The following is a 23,077-nucleotide window of genomic DNA, read 5'->3' on the forward strand; positions in this document are numbered from 1 at the left end:
AGAGAGAGAGAGAGCCTTCCAGACGCGCTTCTGTGCCCGCTGCTTCCTTTTTCCTCATTTTACCCACTCATATGCGAGATCCGCTAATATTATACTTTTTCATTGAAAGACGATGCAAATCTGTGCCTTCCGCACCATGCCGTCCTACTGCACACAACATTACTCGGTCTTGACCCTAGGCACCTGTATTTATTTTAATTTTTATTTTAATGTTCTATCCTTTCAATTTGTATTTTTAATTCACTGACCGGTACGACGACGTCTTTGCAGCTATCCAGTGGCAATTCACCCCTCCCCTCCCCCGCGCCCCCCTGCCCCACGATCTGCTCAACACCTCCTAGAAGACAAGGCCGTAGCGCTCTTCTCGTGACGTCGCAAAGGAAGGCCATCGGGGGCGCGCGTCGAAGCGAATGCAACGCGCGTAGATCGACCGTCGTAACGCGTTTTTAGTCACATACGCGTGTCATATTATCTAAGATGAAAGCTGCACATAGCAACGGGTCTAGAAAACATTTTATTACACGAGCAAAATATTACACCGCTAAATAATCGGTACGAAATGGCACGAGGTATGCGAACAAGACGTCTATCGAAAAATGTGATTGTCTTAAGTCGAAAACATTGAGTCATGCAATTATTGTTGTAGGAATGCATATTTTATACAGAAATACTTTGACAAAATGGCGAGACGCGCAGTGATTTTGAAATAGCAAAACAGAACAGTTAAAAATCAGGTAGACATAGTCAACGCGGACAAGGCAAGACAAGCGTTTCTCACGATCATGTAAGCGACGTTATCGCGTGCAGTCACTGAATTCTTGCATCATACCCCGGCCACATGGCAAAATTAATGTAATTTCGATCGAATGACATTATAGGGTCGACAAATCCGCTTGCGGCGCTCGTATAATCACTCAAGACCGCGAGCTGATTAAATCCTATATCACTGAATGAAAATATATTAACGTTCCCCTGTGGCAGGGGTACTAAACTTACTACTAAGTCTACTAATTTACTTCTCCCTATGGGCTCGAGCTGCCTTAGAACAAAACATAACTTGTTTTGTATATAATAATACTATCACCTTAATACAGTTAAGATTCTAGTATAAACGCGGAAAAGGCAATAAAATAACTTTAGTATAAATAAACACAGAATCACAAACAACTCACTTTCAATAATCACACAAACTTGATTTTCATCTTCCAGTGAAAGCTAGATTAGCGCGCATATTTACAAATGTCGACGCAACTGCATACGAATAATGACAAGGAACAAAATTGCAATTTATCATGCGATTAAAAAAAAACGATTGCAGCATCTTACTTGCGTCCTACATGAACAAGAAAGCCCGTAAATAAGTTGTTTCTCACCTGTCGATCGTATCCATACGTCCCACAATATCCGTGACGAACACATTTGAATACGAACTCCAAGAAGCCTCTCTCTGTCGAGAGAGAGGTCTATCGATTAGTCGACCAGAGCCTTCGTTGGCTAGTTGTCACACGTCACTCAAACCGTAGCAGGACTTGTTTCACAAATGCACGCAAAATGCCGTAGTATCAAGCGAACACACAAAAAAACTACCCGAGACTACGGTGATGACAGAAATACGACGGGAAACAAGTCTCAAAAATACCACACACGAGAGCAACGGCGACGAAAGCAGCGGCGACGAGAGCAACGGCGACGAGAGCAGCGGCGACGAAAGGCTTAACGTTGTCGACCCATCTCTTGCTGGTGTGGGCTCCCTGCGACAACGACTGGATTTCTTTTCGGTTTGCTTCCCTTCTGAGATGTCTCAGCGTTCCTTTTCAGACAGTCAGCAGCTCACATACAACGTAAATTTACCAGAATCGAAGCCATGTGGCATCAGCAGCATCGCAGCCGGTCCCTTCGAAAAGTGTGGGGTGCTGCGGAACTGCACGTAGTCCCGCGGTTACGGGAATACTCATAAATATAATTTTGGTACTCTCAACCTTGGTAGCGCGTTATATAATACGTTTATATTATATATATAATAAATTGTACAAGACTGCGCCTTTAAAACGTATATTAATGTCGGATAAACGCGCATGAACGAACACCACCGCGCCGCTTGTCAAGGGACATTGTTTTCACGTCGATAGCGTATTCTCACGTAGTTGCGCCATGGACTTCCTTCCTCCGCCATTGTGACGTAACCTCTCAGAGCGCTCTGGCCTTCTTCTCTAGGAGGTGTTGATCTGCTCCTTGCTCCCCTCTCTGCCGCGGCGTGCGGCGCCCGAGGGAAGGAGGGGTGACCGTCGCAGAGAGCGGGCCCCCACATCGGCTTAGCCTTACGGGCAATCAGTAGCGAAGATGTCGTTCCAGAGCCTGTGCCGTCTGTTTATGACCTATTGTACCCACCGTACGGTGCCTGGAACGCGTCTTTTACCCGGTCCAAAAAAGTGGTCCCTCGATTTCCGCCTGATGACGTCATAGAAGTGTCATGCTGTCGCCGGTCGCGAACCTGGCGGCGTCCCAATAGCTGTGGTGTATGCGGCAGACGCCTGTTCTGCTGCAGGTCGCTCTCCAATGCGGCAGTCCTCGGAAGCTAAAGCAGCCGGCAGTTGGGACGCCTGGAACGCCGTGACGACAGCGACACTCGCGTTCGCCTGCGGTTTTTCGCCTGCATTTCTACGACCAACCACCAGGATCGCGACATGCAGCAGCATGACACTCCGGCTTCTGTGACGTCATTTGTTGCCACTTTGGGACCACTTTTGATGTATGGGCGGGATAGCACGCTAAACACACCAGTCGGGAGACGCGGTCCAGGCACCATACCCATTGTACTGTCGGAGATCTCATATACGCCTCCTTAGAGGAGCTTTGAAACCCGCCAACCACCATGGAAGCGCGCTCAAGTAAAACTTCTTTTCTTTTTTTCTTTTTTTAACTGGGCGTGTGATTTTCTTTCAATATGTTGTGTTTTTTCATATGTCTTTTTACTTTTATTTTTCCTAACGTCACGTCCTTCTCGCCCCACTAGCCGCTTACTGCTCTGCGCAGTCTGATGTCCTCGCATGTATGCCATCTCCTGGCGAAGCCGAGCCTTTCGGCAAAACTGTCGTAATACATACAATAAACTCTTAGCATAGCAACTCCGCAGGTACGGAACTCTGACCTTTTACATTTGCCCGGTCCAGTCCATTGTTCTCAAACTACTCTAGCTCACGCGCGCACACACACACACACACATATATATATATAAAATGGACTGTAAAAATCGACGCCTGCACGTAGCAATCTAAACTTTTCGTCAAAGGTGTACATCACAGGTCGGTTTTTTCTTGTAAAATTAAAAAGCGTAGTTCTCGTTCTGTAAGAAATAAGACCAAGAAACTTGCCAGGGTCTACGGCGGGCAGCGACGCAGACGACAGGGGTTCAGTAGCGGGGTGTGTTCGGCGTTCGTGTTGAACTTGATAGATGGCGTCGGGAGAAGCGTCCGAAGGTGCAGCCGACAAGCGAAAGAAAGCAGACGACACACAGAAGAAATCCGTTGGCAGCAAAAGCGCCGTCGTTATGCAGACGCGTTTTTTTTTTTTTACTTTAAGTTTTGCTTTTATTGTCCGTATTTATTTTTAATCGAAAGTACATTGCAAGAATATAATGTTCATTTTAATAAACCACGGTGGTCGCGAGCCGTCGCGATAAGGAGGTGGCGCCATCTATCAATACGAACGCCAAACACACCCCACTACTGAACCCCTGTCCTCTGCGTCGCTGCCCGCCGTAGACCCTGGCAAGTTTCTAGGTCTTATTTTTTACAGAGAGAGAACTAGAGAGAACTACGTGTTATAATTTTAAACGAAAAAACCGACCTGTGAAATACACCTTTGACGAAAAGTTTAGATTGCTACGTGCAGGCGTCGATTGTTACGGTCCATCTTAGATCGATCCTAGTGACTTGGACCACAATATGTATGCAAAATGCAGGTGCGATGACCCAGCAGCTGTGGGATCATAAAATTAGAAAATCTAATTTAATGGCGAATGAAGGGAAAAGTCGCACAAGAAAAAAGTGCCGAAAAAAAATTAGTATTAGTTTACAAGAACAATCAACGCAAGACACAAGACCGCTAGATACGGAGGGAATGCACTTAAAAGTGACAGAATAAAAGCCAAACACAAGAATCTCCACAAATAAATTAGTAAATGGACAATAGAATACGGAATTAAAAATAGTAAAGGTGCCTGACGTCCGTCTGCGGTTCGACAGTGGCACTGTCTTCTTCAGGACATCCTGAAGAAGACAGTGCGATTGTCGAAACGTTGTTGTTAAATGTTAATTTTAGAATTTTCTGTCTTCATGAAGGTAAATCTGCGATACAAACAGCTCAGCGACCCGAAAGTACAGTTCCTCCTCACTGGCGTCGAGTTAAGCGGAGTACGTACTGACCAAATAACTTTTAAATATATATTTCCAGTGTTCAGTATTGTAACTTTTTTTACTTATTTTTGCTTCAGGACGACAAACACATTGTGAACGTGACACGTGAAGAAACGAGCGGTTCGGTCACGCATAACGTCACGTATTTTAACGGAGTCTTAACGCTTTTTAATCTAGCAGCACTCATTCAAAACAAGACACTGAAAGCTCCTGCAGACCTCCTCCTTGTCGTCACAGGGTAAGCCAAAACTGAACATTTTATGTGCTGTTCATGTACGCCATCACCTGGAGTTTTGCTTTAAAGCCAATCAACCACGTAGAAAAGGATGGGCTACGAATCGTTTTTCTTGCATTTCATTTTTTACTCTCGTAGTACAATGGGCGAATGTACTTCTGAACCACGAAAAAAAGCGACTGTTCCTGTTTCCAGTCTGGACCATACTATTTGTGCTTTTTAAAGAGAAAAGGGGTTGTGATTTTGTAACTAGGAAAGTTACGAACCTGTAGATTTCATAGCTTTGGGAATGCACCGGGCAGTTAAAGGTTTTATGCGTCCAGGAGTTCGGCTGTTTTAAAGTACCAGCGTTTATTGAAGTAGCATTTGTTTTCAAGATCTATCGTGGTACCGTACATTGCAAGGGCGCCAGTGATATATGCAACGACAAAAACATCTTCCGATGCCGGTGGTTTTTATTAAAAATAAATTTAGTGTATGTTTTTGTCCGAACAATATTTACTTTTATTTTGAAAGATATAATAACGCAATAAATTAAGCTCCGAATTCCGGAGAATTTGGAACCTAGCAAATATTAACTCCGGTAAACCCGGAATCGCCAACGAAAAATAAACGCCACAAAATACCCTCCGAATTTTACAACACATAACATTCAATAACACGGAATCCCAATTATATTGTACGCTAGAGGTTCTGCTTGCGCTAGTGTGTTGTTTCAAATTAGATCAGAGAGCAAAAAGTCTCAAATTGACTTCCGATAATGCATCTTAATGTGTAAAGGTGGCTGTACCTCCATCGTGCGCTTGATTATTGAAGCAAATATCACGAAGCAATTTTTTGTAATAGATAGCTTGATACATTTATCAGTCCTGTAGATAAAAATACTTGTCATTTCGATTCTATTTTTTTTTAAATTTTAATTAATGTCTTTAAAAACCGTCACAAGCATTGCTTCATACATGCATTAACGTACGCTGTTCGGCACTGTTAGCGCGAACAAGGCATCGGCGCCTTTCTGCAGGGGTGTTTACGTGCCAAAGCTATGAAGGTCGTCTCAAAAATCAGAAAACGTCAAGAACTAAGCGCCGACATTAGCTCAGTACCTGCCTGCGCATGTTGACGACCAAAATGAAGTGAAAGCCAAGTAACGAGTGCGATTTCCAAAAAATAACGTTTGTTTTATTTTTTTTTGCTCATGTATATCCACAAAGGGAACTTTGTTTTAGCGTTCAGAACATCGTATATGCATGCTCGAAAGTGTAGAAATAGGACGAAAAAACAAGAAAACTTTTATTTCCCTATAAAATCAGCATAGTAATAAAAAGGTTAACATTTTATAATCCGCGTATTTTTACCTTTTTACGTGTTTTCGACCACGCGTAGATCGCGGTCATGTTAGTGGCATATCAATCTCGCGGATTATTAATATTAGCGTCATCGGGATGTTGGCGTTTTTTGAACACCCCCTACGTTCCTTTCAACTGCTATTCTTGCCTAAATTCGTCGTTTGCTTTTTACACACTTGCTGTGGAGCATGGGATTGGGCCCGAAATGCAGGGAAGTGGAATATCTCTCCCTGGTCAGAAAAGTACTGTGAATAAAGTAATTGAACTTTTTTAAGGTTAGTAGAGTTACCTACTATTCGGCTACGACCCTTGTAACAAAGGTGATATTACTGTAATTCTCCGGTGCAGACACAAAATGCATGCGCGTTTTCCCATGAGAATGCACAAGAACACCGCAAAAGCGAACTGGTTAATGTCTACTTTAAGGAAAACATGAAACGATTTTGAAATTGGTATTCATCCACTGCACGTCGTAAAAATTGGGAAAAGAAAGCCAAAAACAAAAATATAGAACCCAAAAAAGGTTTTGCTATGGAACTTTTAAAAGAAAAGCGGGCTCATTTACACCTTCTTTCCTTCGAAAGCTCTCTGCCTTTTCACAGTGATGCATCCGCGGTGCCACAGCACTTCAGCCAAATGCACCTCACCTATTCGATAAAGGCCTATCTCACCAGCACCACGGTCATAAACAATAAATAGCCGGCGAATGTTTCTTCAAAGTAATTTTCTTTATTGCGGATTTTGTTAGTAAATGGTGTCCCTGTGGTATTTTGAGTTACTACTACATACGTCCTGAAACTACACATTAGAAACGAACACAAACAGAATGAAGCACCGAACACCTTAGTCACAGTCCCGTTGACTGCTTCAGAGCCTTATATAGCCTACATATCATTTGGCCGGTGACCACCTCTGCACTTATTAAGGTTCTAAGCAATCGATCTTCTCCTCGGGAGTCTGTCAAACGGAAAACAGTGTTTCAAAGTTCGTGGACGATATCTCTTACTAAAAGCATTGGTACAACGAATAATAATTCGGCGCAGTCGCTATAACAACATCCGCTAAACGGCTCCAAGAAGAATCGTTATCGCTTCTCTGTATAGCACCACACAGAACGAAGCGAGTCAAAGCAGTGTCTCCGTTTTGGAATAGTTATTTTGCTTTTCGTTACCAGTTGACTATTTAATATGGTCATTAAAGTCACTAAGGCATTAAAGGGACACTGGCAGGGTATTTATGCTCGCCGAGGTTTTTAGTCGTACGTGACATATGAGAGCCCAACTACCCAGAACAAAATTTGCGGCTCGAAATTCGGTTTCTTTCCGCCCAAAAACCACCGATCGAGAACTGGCCGGTTTGAGTCGCGCTCACTCTCTTTCCGTGGTCACGGGCCGTTTTCCAAGGTTTCGACGCGACCACCAAATTTAATTAAAGTCGTGGGTCATTGAAGGCACACAGTCAATACTAAAAATAGAAAAAATTATGAAACCCATTTTTTTGTGGCTTCCAAAAAGCTGCAAATACGTTGATTGAAAAAAAAAAAAGGTTGCACAGACAACCGGAAGCATTCTGTGCGTTCACTGCATAAGTCTCAACATGGCGTCGTTTCGCTTTTCGTGGGACTCGCGGGTGGCAACGGACGACCGGCGTGGGACCTCTACTTCAGAGACGTTGTTCACGGCACCAACTATTTCTGTATTCCTTCGAAAGAGAAATTTTGGACCGATCAAAAGAACTGATACTCATCCCGTACGACACGGGCTACCAGCAAGCCGATTACATGAAGACATCGCCGATCCGTCGTCCCTTCTCGTGGCTGAAGACATTGCTCACTCAAACGTCAAGCACGAAGTGCGTACATCGAGTTGAATACGCACGAGTACGGTTTCTTTGCTTGGCGCGAATATGGCCAATGCGTGGTGCTGCCCGACTTCAAGCCGGGAGTGCATGTATTGGAGGAAAATCGGCAGCAAACTTTCCGACATACAGTCGACCGGATGCATAACTGGCATAAAGCGCGAAACACATGTACGACGAAACCGTCTGATCCGACGTCCGACCACGCAATACGACGGTCGGAGGCGAGGGTTTTCAACGCTCTCCGATGCTACGAAAACCCTCGCCCCCCAAGGTCATTCCGGCAGTCCGCACGTCGGATCGGAAGGTTCCGTCGTACATGTTATGGCGCACCGTGCATTCACGAGGGCGCCCATCAAACCATTCGGCCAATCTTGGCCGCGACACGATCACATGGTCGTGTTGCCGCGGGGTCGATCGGGAACTCGAATTCGGCTCCCGACGCGCCGCTTTCTCTCCTAGCCACTGGAGGGCGCTGCAGGCGCCCCCGTGGCAGGCGAGGAGAAACCTCCTCGCCCATCGATAGATATATACTCGGTGGGGCAGGGGACGATAGGTCTCTAAGAACTCCGGACGCGACCGAGACGCAGGCACTGGCAGGCAAGTGGGTGGCGACCGGATCGAGGATATCGCGGGACGCGAGGCCTAAGGGCCTCCTTTGTGTTTAGCGTTGGTCTTAACGTGCGTTTGTAAATATTTGTGTAATGTCGAGTGTATTTGTAGTTTAGATTAAGTGTTTTGTAGAGTTGTGTTTTATTGTACGAATAAACGGGGAGCGGAATCCCGCTCCCGTGAAAGAACCAGGCTGGGCTCGGTTTGTTGACGGACCACGTGGGAAACAGCGAATCGGCGGCGGTACGCGATTTCCTACAATGTGCTTCGCGCATAACTACGAAAGAAAGAGTTCCCTCAGTAGCTCAGTGGAAAGACGTCCGCTTCATACGCAGCGGGTACGCTGCGTATGAAGCGTGCCCGCTGCCTAGGGTGCGTACCACTCTAGGGAAGCGTGCGCATCTCTAGAGTGGGCGTACTATCGGAAAGAATATGAGCGTGAACGCGCCTCCGCGTGTCGCCGCTACCTGAGGCGCCGCCCTGCGGCGCCGTTGTGAAGTTTTGCGCATGCGTGTAGAGATCCTGTCGCTGTTCTCGCTTTGACTGTCAACCCCCGTCAGTCGTCTGCTATGCGACTCCTGTGCGCGCTGGCGGCCGCTCGTGCTGTCGTCTGCTATGCGACTCCTGTGCGCGCTGGCGGCCGCTCACGCTGTCGTCTCCTATGCGACTCGTGTTCGTGCTGGCGTCCGCTCGTGCTGTGGCCTCCGAGATTTAAGCGCGCACGGTTCTCCCCAGGCCATTATAATCGCCGGGAGAGACTAAACATAGAGACCTTTGCAAAAATCGCCTTCTGCGCACTGCCATTTCTGTCTGCTGAGCTGTGGAACTGCTCCTGAGCGTGCGATGTTGCTCCGTTGTGCGGCATGGCAGACGCTGCGCGTGCGTCCGCAGCTCAGTGACTTAGCATTTTTCACCCAGATGATAAGTGATAAAAAAGTGTATAATTTATCCTGCGCGTTACGCCGCCATGCGGCGCAACGTGTAGGGCGTCAAAGCAATAAATGTTAAAGAAGAAACAGGAAAAACTTTGATAAGCGGCGTAGCGAGCGCACCTGCTCACGCGGCGTGACGCAGGACAACGAGCCATGCGTCACTGAAGGCAGCGCGTGCCAGGGGCGCGTGTGGGGACATTCGATTGCTTGGGTGGGTCGCCCTTAGGCCGACATAAAGGTCTCTGGTGTTTTGGGCCTCCCAGTGTTCGGCTGCCTCTTCCCACGCTACGCGCGGCTAGCCCAGAGCTACGCGCAACATGGTGATAAAAGTGGGATGTGATAGCAGCCGCCGTGTAACCAGGACGTCATAGTCAAACCATGACAGAGGCCGAAGCTATCTTCGCCGCCACTACGGAACTGCTTCATCAGCTCCTCGTTGCCATGGGACTAACGCCTCTTCCGAACTTCGACTTCTGGAATCCCAGCACTTGGGAGCGATGGGTGCTTCAGTTCGAAGATTACAGCTACGCCTCCTGACTTCATCGAACATCTGGCGAGGTTCAAGTAAGGACATTTTTCTACGCCATAGGCTCCCAAGAAGCACGCCGCTTCCTCGATACGCTCACGCTGACTCAGCCGGACTGGAGTTCGGTAGAGGTCATCAAACGGAAGATTAAGGGCCACTTCATTCATCTGTTGAACGAGGTCTACGAGAGCGTTCGGTTTCACCGTCGCGTCCAAGAGCCTGGTGTGTCGGTCAATACCTTTTACACCGCGCTTCGTACACTGGTCAAAAAATTTCACTACTTGTCCGCGGAAGTGGAGGACCGTCTGGTGCGAGACCGCTTCGTTGTGGGTATTCTTGAATTCTGGCCTCTCGGTCAAGCTCTGCCGTTGTGCGAAGCTTACGCTAGAGGAGGCAAGGCTCCAGGCAAGAATTCACGAGGATGTCGTGAAGGACCGAACCGCGGTTTTTCAGGACGCGGTTCAGATTCCTCACATGTGGTCGCCGAGGCGAAGGTCGAGAGGTCAACGGAAAAGTCCGTCTTTTAAGCCCAAACCTTGCACAGGAGAGAAGTCGTTCGCGTCCACTTCCACCGCAAAGAGCTGTTGGTTTTGCAGAAAAGGAAACCATCAACGCTCCGAGTGTCCTGCCAGACAAGAGATGTGTAGATACCGCAAGCGGCTAGGTCACTTTGACGCAGTCTTTAAAAAGAAGAGAGACTTGAGCTCCATCCAACTTCACTTCGTCGCATCGAGTTGCCGAGCTAAGGTCGTCTCGGTGGACGTCATGGCTACGCGGTCCACTTCATGGTAGACTCGTGCGCGGAGATAACTGTGCTACCCAGCTCATTTCCAGGCGTTCTTCGACAGTTGCAGAAAGTAGACGGCGAGTTGGCCGGGCCTGGTAACATTTCTTTGCAAGTCCTAGGCACCTTCGAGGTAACACTACGCTGGAAGGACAAGACTTTTCTTGAGCAGGTCTACGTCATGCTAGCGCAAGACCCTCCTCTTCTGGGCTTCCTGGCTATTCAAGCTTTGGGAGTTGTCAAGTTCTTCGACAACGTGTCCGGCCCAGATACGCTGTTGGAAAGGAATTTATTCAACGGCCTCGAAGAACTCAAGCAAGAGACGTCATCCGACTGCGTCCTGGTGCTCAACCGTTCTCACTCAGCCGTGCCGAGAATTCTCATACCTCTTCACGACGTTGTCCGAAAAGAACTCGAAAAGTCTGAATCCGATCGTGTCATCAGGAAGGTGGACAATCCGACTGAGTACTGGTGTGCGAGCATTTTTGTCTTCCCCAAGGCTTCAGGAGACTACCGAATCTGCGTTCATCTAACTCGTCTGAACGAAGTTGTGCTCCGGAAGCGGCACATTCTGCCCCGTTGAGCACATTTCAGGACGACTTGGACAAGCCAAGATCTTTTCGAAGCTTGATGCCACTGCGAGTTTGCACCAAGTCAGTCTTTCAAAAGAAAGCCAAGAGCTTACAACCTTTATCACGGCGTTTCGGAGGTTCTGCTTCTGTCTTGCCTTCGGAATCTGCTCAGCTCCGGAGTATTTCCAGCGACAGATGAGCCGCATTCTCAAAGAACAAGACGGAGTTATCAACATGATAGATGACATCCTGGTCTTCGGTAAGACGCAAGAAGAACACGACAGGCGGCTCAAGCAGGTACTGAATCGTCTCGAAGCGGCCGGCGTGAAGCTCAACAAAGCCAAGTACGCTTTCTCCGCCGAGAAGGTCAAGTTTCTGGGTGTTCTGGTCAGTTCGACAGGCATCTGCCAAGATCCAGAGAAAATCCATGCTTTGGTAGACTTGGAGGCGCCGAAAAATGTCAGTGGAGTCCGAAGATTGTTGAGAATGGCAAATCAGGTCGTACGTTTTCTTCCACACCTATCTGATGTAACCGCACGGATCCGAGCACTCCTGCAGAAGTCTAGCGAGTGGTACTGGGTGCCAGTCAACAGGCCGCTTTCGACCAGCTGAAAAGTACGCTCAGCTCGGAGGTCTGCGTGGCAAAGTACGATCCTTCGTACTCCACCACGGTTTCTACCGATGCCAGCTCCTACGGCCTCGAAGGAGTGCTACTGCAAGATCAGCCAACGGGAGAAAGGCGTGCTTTAGCGTACATGTCAGGATCTCTCGCGTCCCCGGAGCAGCGATGCAGCCAGACAGAAAAATAATCTTTGGCTGCGACGTGCGCTGTGGAACGCTTCGACCAGTTCGTGCGAGGCATGAAGTTCGATAAAAAGTCCGACCACCGCCCTCTCCTCGCACTCTTGGGTACAGCTGAACTCGACCTGATCCCTCCGCGTATCCAGCGTCTGCGGATGCATCTCATGCGATGCCAATGTCAGATGCTCTACGTCCCAGGCAAGCTTCTTGCAACTGCGGACACCCTTTCTAGAGCACCGCTGGAACCCGCAACCAGGCAGCACCAAGGTCCAAAAGTCGATACAGAGGAAATTTTTGTCAGTGAGGCCGTGAAGGGATTCGAAGACTTCACGTCGCCACGATAGAGAGTCTTAGCCGACATCAGGCTCAAGATGGTGTCTACGCAGGGTTGATTCGGCTGTGCAAGAGTGGCTGGCCAGAGAAGAGTTCAAAGGTTCCTATTCCTGGAAGACGCATGGCAGTATCATGGTCTGCAAGGGACTACTGCTAAAGGATTGCTGTATCATTATTTCACAAGGTCTTCGAAAGGACATGCTCCAGCTCATCCACGAAGGCCATCGAGGGTTCGGGCGCTGCAAGGCACGGGCCCGAGGCGGAACGTAGTGGCCCACAGTAAACAGCGAGATTGAGCAGCTCGTCACGGAATGTGAGCGGTGTGCGCAAACCAGAGAGCAGAGCTCTGAACCGCTCCTGGGCACGCCTATGCCAAACCCCCTTTGGCAACGAGTCGGCATCGACTTGTTTGAACTCTCTGGGAGGCGCTATGTACTGTGGGGATTCCTGTGGTCTCCCTTCCCCGATGGCTGTGATAACGGCCGCGGGTCGGAACGCTCGGCCGCCTTCGCCGTTAGCTCCGACCTGTTCGTGAAGCGGAGGGTCCCCTGTCCTGGAGGGCCCTCCCCTCACTCTCTCTCGGTGGGACCTCTTTCCGTTCCACCGCTCGTATGCGGATAACTGCTGACTGGCGAAGAGGTTTCGCCTCTTGTTTTTCCGCTTTCGGGAAAGGGATTGGTCCGGTGACCGCGAAAGAGATAGGACGTGTATCGGCGCCTTCTCCGATGCTTCCCCGATCTTGGCACTCCGGAACCCCGCGCGTCTGGCAGTTAAGGACCTTTTCTTACCTTGCCGACGCGGGGGGCATTTTGGAGTGGAACATAGCAGTTCATTAAGAGAGTTTTAATAAATGTTCTAGGTTTCTGTCGTTACTATGGTACGTGTGTCTTCTCTTCCGCTATATTCGAGAGAGTGAGACAAGGTAGACGATCATTGGAACCAACGGAGGTAATTTATCGAACCGACCCGCGGTGATGTGGCCCTGAACGTCGTCTACATTGCTGCGCAGATGTGGGGATCGCGCTGCTAGGTTTGGACTATCCTTTGAGATCGCCGCCGCTGTTGAGATAACCCTTTGGTTACTTTATCGGTACCTGTGTTGGTAGCCTATCCCGCAGTCCTCATCGTGGATTATTACTCCCGTTTTCCAGAAGTGGTGAGCTTGACCTCCACATCGTCCACGGCCGTCATTGCAGCGGTGAAGAGTTCGTTCGCCCGCTTTGGCATCCCAGATGTGGTGGTCTCTGATAATGGGCCCCAATTCGCTTCGCGGGAATTTGCAGCTTTTTCATCGTGCTTCGGTTTTCAGCATACTACAAGCAGTCCCACGTATCCTCAAGCAAACGGGGAAGATGAAGGAATGGTACAGAATATGAAAGAATTGTTCTTCAAATCACAAGATCCGCACATGGCTCTTCTTGTGTATCGGGACACGCGGGCATCAGCGGCTACAATCCATACCAGCTCCTCTTCGGCCAACGTCTTCAGACCAGAGTCCCTAAGCTGGAAGCATATCTGATTCGGGCTTTGCCTTCACACGAAGACTTCCGGTGCAGAGACAAGGCGTTGCCTCGTTGTCATTCCACTTCTCCAAGCAGTCACTAAAATTGTCAGTAAAAGACAAATCGACACCGATACAATTATCTTGTAGAATATCCCCTTATTTAGTAACATATGTGTCAATATGCATTACGCGTTGCATTTAGGTTACGAAAAAGGAACCTTTTTTTTGCCAGAAAAAAACAACTAAATATCAATGTTAAGTCCAGTAACAATGTATTTTTGCCGAATCTTTGCCGTGTGTTTAGAAAAGTTTGTCAAAAGTTCGGCCTTGCCGAATCCCAAGATTCGGCAAAAGTTCGGCCCATCAATAGTTTTTACACGTAATAAAGTTGCTTCTGTCGGTATTGTATTCGGTGTGGAGCCTTAGATGTAGGCGCTGCTGCCAATGTCGAGGCCGTAGATGTAGACGCGGTCGCCTCACAGTCCGCCGCACGAAGCACACAAAGAGCATCGATCAAGTTCGAAGCGCGCCACGTCTTCCTTTTGCACACGGCGCTCCGGTGGGAACATCACCCTCCCCTACTGCGCAGGCGCGGTGCCCCGCCGGTTTCACAGCTACCGTGACGAAGCATCTGCATTGCTGTGCTTTTCTTCGTATTTTATTTTTGAGGCGCGTCCGCCTTGACTTTGAGCGCGAGTTCTTAATGGCGTATTTTTATGGCCATCTTTCGGGCACATCCCCGACGCTGCGTTTTCCCGTAATGGGACGTATTAAGACTTTCGCCTTAAAAAGACTGCCTCGCAGTAAGGCAAAAGCTTTATGACAAATGACAACTTCTGCTTCGCAATTGCAGGTTGGACATGGTATATGATGCCGGATTAGACATGGACATTCATGGTGAGTTCGTAATATCTCATAGCAACTATTTTGTCAACGCCGGTAGGTTTAAACCCACATTACTATTATAGGGTCAGTTTGGAAACTCGAGCGTCCTTCACCAGGAGCGCGCGGGCTTCTGCGGTTGCGGTTAAAACAGTGTCGCTGCCGTCGCCGTGAGATTATCGGTTCTTCCCGCGTTGTCTGCTGTTGTTGTTCCGATGGAAGCTAGCGGAATCCTCCGATAGCGTGCATCGGTTTTAAAACGATCAGCGAATCTCGAGCAGTAAATGAGCCTTTTTTAGACATCGCCGATTCGAGATACCTGCTTTTGGGGTTGTGACAGTTGGAAAGAGTTCACAAAGGCATCCAGCAATTACTTTTTGAGGGAGTCAACATAGACCAAGAACACTCCCAATTCTTCGAGAGAGTTCTTGACAGACATAGTTGAATCGCACTTTGAGTCATATAGACGCTTTGCAGCAGCTGCGCATGAACGCCGCCATAACTGACCTTCAATTTTTGTTTCCTCTTATTCCGTTTATTTCACTTAATCATTACCATAGTAGGCCAGGTTATTGCCATATTAGATTCCACTGTGTCCTTTTCTAAAGCATCGGCCTTTGTAGAGGATCGTCAACTACCGTTTCAGTTGCTCGGCATCTCGGTAAGACAAGAGAAGGTCAGCAATGGCGGCTGTAGTTTGGCGCGTGTGTAAAGCGTCTATAGCTTGCCTCGGGCACCAACTTTCCTCCTATGCTGACAACCAGAGGGAGATCCTTTTTCAATTCGAAAGTCCTCTCAACAAAAACGACGCCTTCCGTCTCCCCAAGCTTTTAGAAGATCATGTGACAATGGGGTGGCATTTGACGTTATGATGTTTAATGAGTTAAATAATTGGGGTTGTGTGGATATTTATACAGCGTGTAGTTGGTCAGCCATTTCAAAGTTGCGACGAGTCACTCGCTGTAGATAAGCAATTTAGCCAGTGCAGTACAACCGCAAGCCTAAAGTCTTTAACGTGCACCACGCTGTAGTGATACACGATCGCACGCCGGTACGAGGCTCATCCAGATCGAAACGGGAAGGAGTGGGGATTGAACTCAAGATCACTGAGTTCTGCAGCGCGAGCTTTCGCTCCACGTTTTCCGAGCTGTTGTGCGCTAGCCCGCTCGGCCGCCGATCCCTTTTTTTTTATTACCTGGTTTTTTGACCCAACACGGACACACATACTTACATTACACACACATGGTTACATGACAGGTATATACAAATGAAGAAGAAATATGAAATCGTCATCCCTTCAAGGTCTGACGTTGACACATCGAAATTCTTTTAACTTTTCGAGCGGTTCAATTCTGGGTAACTAATCAGGTACGGTAGCTTGAGTTTTAACGTTTTCGACGTACGCCACAACACTTCGACGAAAGTACATCCTGGCCGGCTGAGCGTCGGCGTCATTGTGGAGCCTCGCCGAGCGGGAGAGCGGGACTGTGTAGGCCCAGGAGCATTAGCAAATCAAAAGGCACCCCCTCGTCATTGCCGATGGCCAAGAAACGAATACTATGTTGGTCTAAAGGAAAATCTTTGTGTAGAGTCTTTAAAGCACCCCCCCCCCCCCCCCCCCAAAAAAAAAGAATCCTTCCAACAATTTAAAAAAACATGTTCAATTGTCTCCGGGACTTTTTCAAGTATAACAGTTGGTTCCCCAAGGGACAAAATCTCTTTTCCTCTTAAATATGTTCAAACTGACAACGTCCCTGTATGAGGTTTAAAACAGAGAGTCTTAGCCCCCGGCTTAACTGGCATCCTCTTCACTCTTTTCAAAACATCCTGCCCTGGGCCTCCACAATATATGGCTCTATACCGCGGTAAATAAAATACGCTGTCTCTTATATCTTTATATAATTTTTTACGTGTGACGGTACTTAAATATTCTATGAAAAAACGCGTCTGCAAAAACCTTAAAGAGCCTACAATTTCTCTAAAGAAACTACAAACAGGGCCGGATATGCACTCTGCAGGGATGGGCAGTATTTCAAATACAAGTATTTGAAATACGTGTTTTAAATACCTGGTGTATTTTGCATTTGTATTTAAATACTAAAACGTAAGTATTTCAAATACAATTGTAATTAAATACAATTTTGTGGGCGAAAATACATCCCTCAAATTTATTGTCACTGTCCAAAGTAGGAAGAAAACTACGTTCTGCATTAAATGCAGTGTCCCTCAATCAAGCACAAGCGTTAAGTGATTTAGTGATTACGGTGCTAGTCTAGGGCAAGAATAGTGACGAAATCGGCGTTCACAGGCAGACTGGCTAAATATGTGCCTGTGACAACTTGTGATGGTTTGCAGCCTGATTTCCATACATATTTTTGCCTGGAACATTCTAAATGCGCGGGTCGTCCAGATTTTTGGTAGCTGGTGCGAGTTGCAACAATAAAAAGTTTCTAGCTAGTGCTGCGCGTCTTGGTCGTCTCGGTTCGTTGTTGGTCTATACCAAAATGTAATCGACAAAAAAAAAAAAAAAAAAGCTGCTTGAAGCCTTGTACTTTTTTCATCTATTACGTCCAAGCTGATTACATTTTTTTCTGATTATATTTCTATTACGTCACTAGAGACTCGCACACTAACTCCCGAGTGTGCGATGCAAAATTAAAATGAGATACCCAGAAACCCGTTGCAGGTGCCATGAAGTCGCTCACGGAAATGTTGAGGAAAGTATTTGAAAAAGTATTTGGAGGAGACCAAATACATTTGATTGTATTTGTATCTTGTATTTAAATGCTTTTTTGGAAATGTAATTAGATTTGTAATTAAATACATTTTTGACAAAGTATTTTGTATTTGTATTTCGATACATATTTGCATGTATTTTGCCCATTCCTGTTTTATATTATCACCATCTGTGCGTTTTATTATATCCAATTGTAGTTTGCTTTAACAATGCATTTCAGTGAGGGTATTTTGTTATACTTTGCCTTGAAATTTCCATCCTTCACCGCACAGATGTTTCGAAATATCCGTTTTTTTTAGACCAAGTTCCGCATCTCATAAAATAAGCATGAATAAAGAAATATTGACTATTTCATTTATTTAAGCATTTTCTACTCAACAAACATTCCTCCCGAAAGCATATAAGCTGGAGATAGTCCGCCCTCCCCCTTTGCTCCGTGCCCCGTGCAAGACCGACTGCGTGAACACGGTAGTGAGCCGGCCCAATGGGCACCAGGGGGAGGGGGGGGGGGGTATTTGGCATTTCGAGGGGGAATGTTTTTGGGGTAGAAAATGCTTAAATGACTACGCTCCTGATACTAAGTACACATGGTTTAATCTATATGGTTTTGTTTGCGCTACAACGCGTGGAAATGATCTGCACGATGAAACCCCGCGCTCCACGCTGGCGCCAGCGGCTTTGACCCGAAGTATAAAACAGAGAGGTGGATCGGTGGCCGAGTAGGCTTGCGCACACCAGCTCGGAGCGCGAGGAGCGAAAGCTCGCGCTGCGGATCCCAGGGGTGCCGGATTCAATCCCTATCCCTGCCCGTTTCGATCTGAATGAGCATCGTACCGGCGTGCGGTCGTGTATCTCTACTGCGTGGTGCATGTTAAAGACCCCAGGCTAGCGGTTGTACTGCACCGACTAAATTTCTTATCTACAGCTCGGAGACAAGTCGCCCGTTGATGCAGACTAATTGCTAGACTGTATAAATATACACACACCCAATTTTTTTTTTTTTTTTTTTTTTTTTTTTTTTTTTTATGAAACAAGGTTGTTTTTTGACAGCTGAGCCGTGAAGGGCTAGTTTCCCCACTTTTACGTCTGTGGACAAATAACTCTCTACACGACCCTCTGGACAGTTACCGCCATCTATGAGCGACGGCGGCAACCAGACAACCGGCTTCCTTCTTCACCAGAGTGGAAAGGCGAAAAGCTTTTTTGTTTGGCAATAAACTCAGTGGCGTCATCTATTGGGTAGCCCCGGCACACTTCCGGTTCACGTATATTTTCTAATAGGGAGTTTTAGAATAATGTACGCAATTTTAGCGCACGCTGGCGATAAATTTAGCGCTTCTGTTAGCGGACGCGACGCAAAAGAGTTTTAGAATAGCGTTTCTCCGCCGCGATGCAAAAGCCCAAGCATCTCGCGCTTGCGATGCCACCAAGATACAGTCAATTTTTATTTCACGCACAAAATGCTGTAACTTGAGAAAAAACCGGTCGTGTCCGCATGCGTCGCCTCGGCAAGAGTGTACTGACCTTCGCCGATAATGTTCGCTCGTCGCAAGCATCAAGTTGCCGGTGATCGTTGCCCACCTTACTGGGTTTTCCAAACCGAGTGCAATGTCGTCCCGTATTGAAAATCGCCGTCGCGAGGATGCCGCCGACGTCGCGCTCACGATGCCGCCAAAGCAGCCGTAGCCATGGTCCTGGGAGCCGCCATTTTGTAAATGTGCTCGTCTTGGCTTTAGCCAACTTCTCATCACAAATCCTCCTTGGAGGAGAGCAAAGACCCTTTGCGTACGCACGCAATTTCTGAGAAATAGCGTGCGCTAAAATAGCGCACGCGAAGTGCAGAACATAGTTTGCGTTCGGCGCATGCGCAGTGGCGACGACGCTATTCTTTGCGTACGCAAAGCTTTAGCGTGTGCTATTCTAAAACTTCCTAATGTTTTACCCATCATTCGCTTATCATAAGAGTGAAGGAAGTCTGACAGTGCTATAAATTACCATTTTCAGAAGATAGCGTGCATATTTGATTTCGCGAATGCTGCGAAACCCGCCGTCTAGTTCGGAACCGGAAGTGGTTGGGTGGCTATTTGCACACTGGCGCCACCACGTTTGAAGTAACGCGAGAAAGAGCGAATAGAAGGTATTCACTGGACGCCATATTTGAGTGCGCTGCCCAGAGCTCTTGAGAAAATGAGAAAACGTGTTTATTAAAGGAATGGGATAAATCACGATTTCTTGATAAAGTCATCCAATCGTGACGGAATAGGGGATTATGGGGAGGGTAGGGGGAGGAGGCTAAATGTAACAGGCTCTCGATCGAGCTGATATTAACAGGTTGCTACGACCTGTAATATTGATGGTGTGGAATGCACGTTGAAAAAGAGCGGTGAAAACTCACAGTCAGCACTTGCTCTGCAGTCGTTCATAAAGCTATGGCCGGCAGTGAAAGCTCCCCGCTGATCCCCAGGACTTCTTGCTGGCTCGCGTTTGCCCGCTCCGCTAATGCGGCCACGGTCGGCCATTTTTTTTTTTTTTTTTTTTTTGTAGAGTTATATTACCTCTTTACACCATTCGAAACTTTCACGACCTATCTGGGGCGCACTGGCGCCTGTCAAAATAGCTGTCATCTGGATGATCGTCGTAGAATACCACTACAAGGCTGGGACTGCGACGCTTAAGTAACTTCAGGTTTGCTATACACGAGCAGTATTAGAGCCTTACTTTATTTGTTTTTCCCCGTCAGGAAGGTGTAAACGAGCACATTTGTTGTGAAGCTGATCTCCCCGGAGCTAAGGAGCGCGATTCTCACACCGCGGTACCACCATCCCTGAAAGTTGCGAATAGTATTATGGTTGCTATGGTAGCGCAATCAACCACCCCTTAGACAGGGTACACGTTCTCAACCCACAGCTGAATGGTCGCGAGGCGACTTCGTGGAAACATTAGGAACAAATAAATATTTTTCACCGAACGTATCCCTGCGCGCCAGGATAGCAGAAAACACTGAATACTTCCGATGGTAAGCTCTTGTCTTTTCGCGATCGGGGCGATATGAACAGCGCGTCGCGCAACGTGATGGCATAGTCGACCTTCCTCTGTCGCATCCACTGAGTTTCAAGAATCTGCTTCGTGAAGCGACTTCAATCAAGCACGGAATGTCACCTACGGTACAGCGTACTAGAACCGCGGCTATTTTTATGCCAGCCTGCCGCCTCGGCGCTGTTTGCCATATTATTATGATGGCTAGAAATAATATAACTCTACCAAAAAGATGGCCGACCGTGGCCAGGTTTCTGTGCATAGGTGGAGCTGGGCAAACGCGATTCAGAAAGTAGTCATAGAGGTCAGTGATACTCCCTATTAAGCTGAACTAGAGAAAAGGTAGTGAGCTCAGCGAGCGCTCACGGCTGCCGCACAACGTGTCGACGGCACGAGGGCGCCACTAAATCATGGGCTGTAGTAGCGTACGCATCGCATAGCATTTTCTGCGCTAGTGGCGCTGTCGTCGTCGTCGTCGTCGTCGTCGCAGCCGATTCGGTATTGCACTTTAATCGACATAAGCGATAGAAAACACGGGGAAAGATCGGATCCTTCTGCCCGTGCTACAGCGGCTCCGCTGCGTACATCCGGGATCTTTCCTCGCCCGCCGCATCACAGCAATGCATTGCGCGCGTCCGTGCCTAATCTCACTCCTTCCTCTAGTTCACAACTAAAGGCCGGTTCTCACATGCAGCGGAGCGCTGATCTAGCGGTTCTCAAGTGCCGTCAGCTACTTATCGTCTGCCATGAGCAACAGTTTTGACGGTGCGATACAAAGCTGGTGAACGCTCCCGTCAGCACGCGCTTAGCGCGAGGTAAGCGCTATGCTTGTAGCGCTCCGCTGCATGTGTGAACAGGCCTTAACAGAGTTTTGGCAAGGAAGCTGTTGATCGAAATTGGAACGCTCATCTTTTCGAGGCGCGAAAGGTGTAAAAAAAATGCCCGTGCGCGTGAGGGGAGTTTAGAAAGCTGTTCTCATGCATGACGACGAAGACACTTCTTTGCCTGTCCCGCTGGCCCAGACAGCGCCTGCGGAGGACAAATAGTGACTTGTACTAATTCTTGCATTCTGAGGTATCATTCAGCGAAACAGCGCGAAGACTGGAGCAGCGAATAAAAATTGCGAATCAACAGAGGTCGATTTTTCTGTCTCTACTCTGATGATGAGAGCAATGAAAATGCAAGCTTCATGCTGCGGGCTCACACTTTACAGCGTGTTAATTTTGTTTCCGTTTCTAGTTTGGTTATAGGCGCAGCATGCGGATATCTAGAGAACTGGCTCGTCTCGTTTTTTTCTGTTGTGCTGCCAAGCGTTTAAACAGGCCGGAGTGGAGTGCGCGAAAAATCTTAGAGACTATGCCCTGGCATAGAAATGTTGCCACATGGGTGGTAGCTAGGTAGCGCAAGTGCATTATGTTCCAGGGGAAGTACTGACCGGTGTGGCCGGTGATTGCAGAATCGCAGTTGCCGGTGATTGCATGAATAAAAGTGGAAATTTACTTGGCACGCCCCTCGTATCTAAATTAATTGTTGCATGGTTCTTGTTATCAATCGTAGGACTAGGCTTCGTTGGATCTCTTTGTAGTGAACGTCGCGTCCTTGAGGTCGAAGACACGCCAGGATTGTTCAGTATGATCAAAATCACGGTGCACGAGCTAGGACACTCGTAAGTTGACTTTACCAGTGATTCTCTATACTCTCCCACATCTCAAGGAACGCACGGCGTGTCGAGTCCCGGTCATCTTGTTATAACGCTGGGCAGCCAATAAGACTGCGGCATAAATAATAGTAAAGACTCTTTTTCACACTTGCGACTGCCTACGACGGCGTGCCTTCTTAAAATCGCCTACAAGAAGAAACGCTGGTGTCATCTATCGGGTAGTCGTAGAAACCCTACTGGAAAAAAGAAAAAAAAACGTTTGAAACTTGATCGATTGCAAAACTGATCGACCCGTTCCTGTCATATGGTATTATGATATACGTGTACTGGTCTGATACGGGTCTGAAATGGGTCGACCCATGCACACCCAAATAAGGTCCCTGGGACACTTTTTTCTGTGGACAACCTTATTTGAGTGGCTCGCTGGGGAGAGTGCCCCACTGCAGGGTCCACCCTTTAAACTTGACAAACCTGCAAAAGCAAAAAAGAACTGAATAATAAAATATTATGCATTACGCTACGCAAGTTTAATTTTAGGAACCAGCTTGCAATGGAGAGGAGTGGCTTTGTTTCGTTTAGAATTTCGGAGGTCTGAAGGGGATAGACTCGGGGCGAACAAGTTTGGTGTAGGGTGCCTCGATGTGCGTCTGTCATAGGGTGAAGACACCCATTGTTGTGTTGAAAACTGCCTGCGCGTGCCAAATGGGCCTTAACGGGGCACTTACACATCAAAATATTTTTTTTTTCCCGAAACGATTGAAAACGATGCCGGGACATTTCCCTCAAAATTCGAAACTTGGGAATTCAGTATTTCTGAATAAAAAAAGAAAAAAATTTCCAAATGC

The 23,077-nt window shown here is 47.5% G+C and overlaps 1 protein-coding gene across 1 annotated transcript in view; it reads left to right on the top strand.

Moving 5' to 3' along the window:
• LOC115324873 (A disintegrin and metalloproteinase with thrombospondin motifs 13-like) overlaps positions 1–23,077 on the top strand; it is a 101,557-nt gene that overhangs the window by 32,921 nt on the left and 45,559 nt on the right. Inside the window, exons 6-9 of the mRNA XM_042288969.1 lie at positions 4,321–4,412; positions 4,493–4,653; positions 14,771–14,814; positions 22,130–22,238. Of these exons, the coding sequence (XP_042144903.1) occupies positions 4,321–4,412; positions 4,493–4,653; positions 14,771–14,814; positions 22,130–22,238 (406 nt within the window). The remainder of the gene's footprint in view (positions 1–4,320; positions 4,413–4,492; positions 4,654–14,770; positions 14,815–22,129; positions 22,239–23,077) is intronic.

The sequence above is a fragment of the Ixodes scapularis genome, unplaced genomic scaffold (genome assembly GCF_016920785.2).
Source record: "Ixodes scapularis isolate PalLabHiFi unplaced genomic scaffold, ASM1692078v2 PGA_scaffold11__112_contigs__length_91849675, whole genome shotgun sequence".
In the NCBI taxonomy this organism is placed as follows: Eukaryota; Metazoa; Arthropoda; class Arachnida; order Ixodida; family Ixodidae; genus Ixodes; species Ixodes scapularis.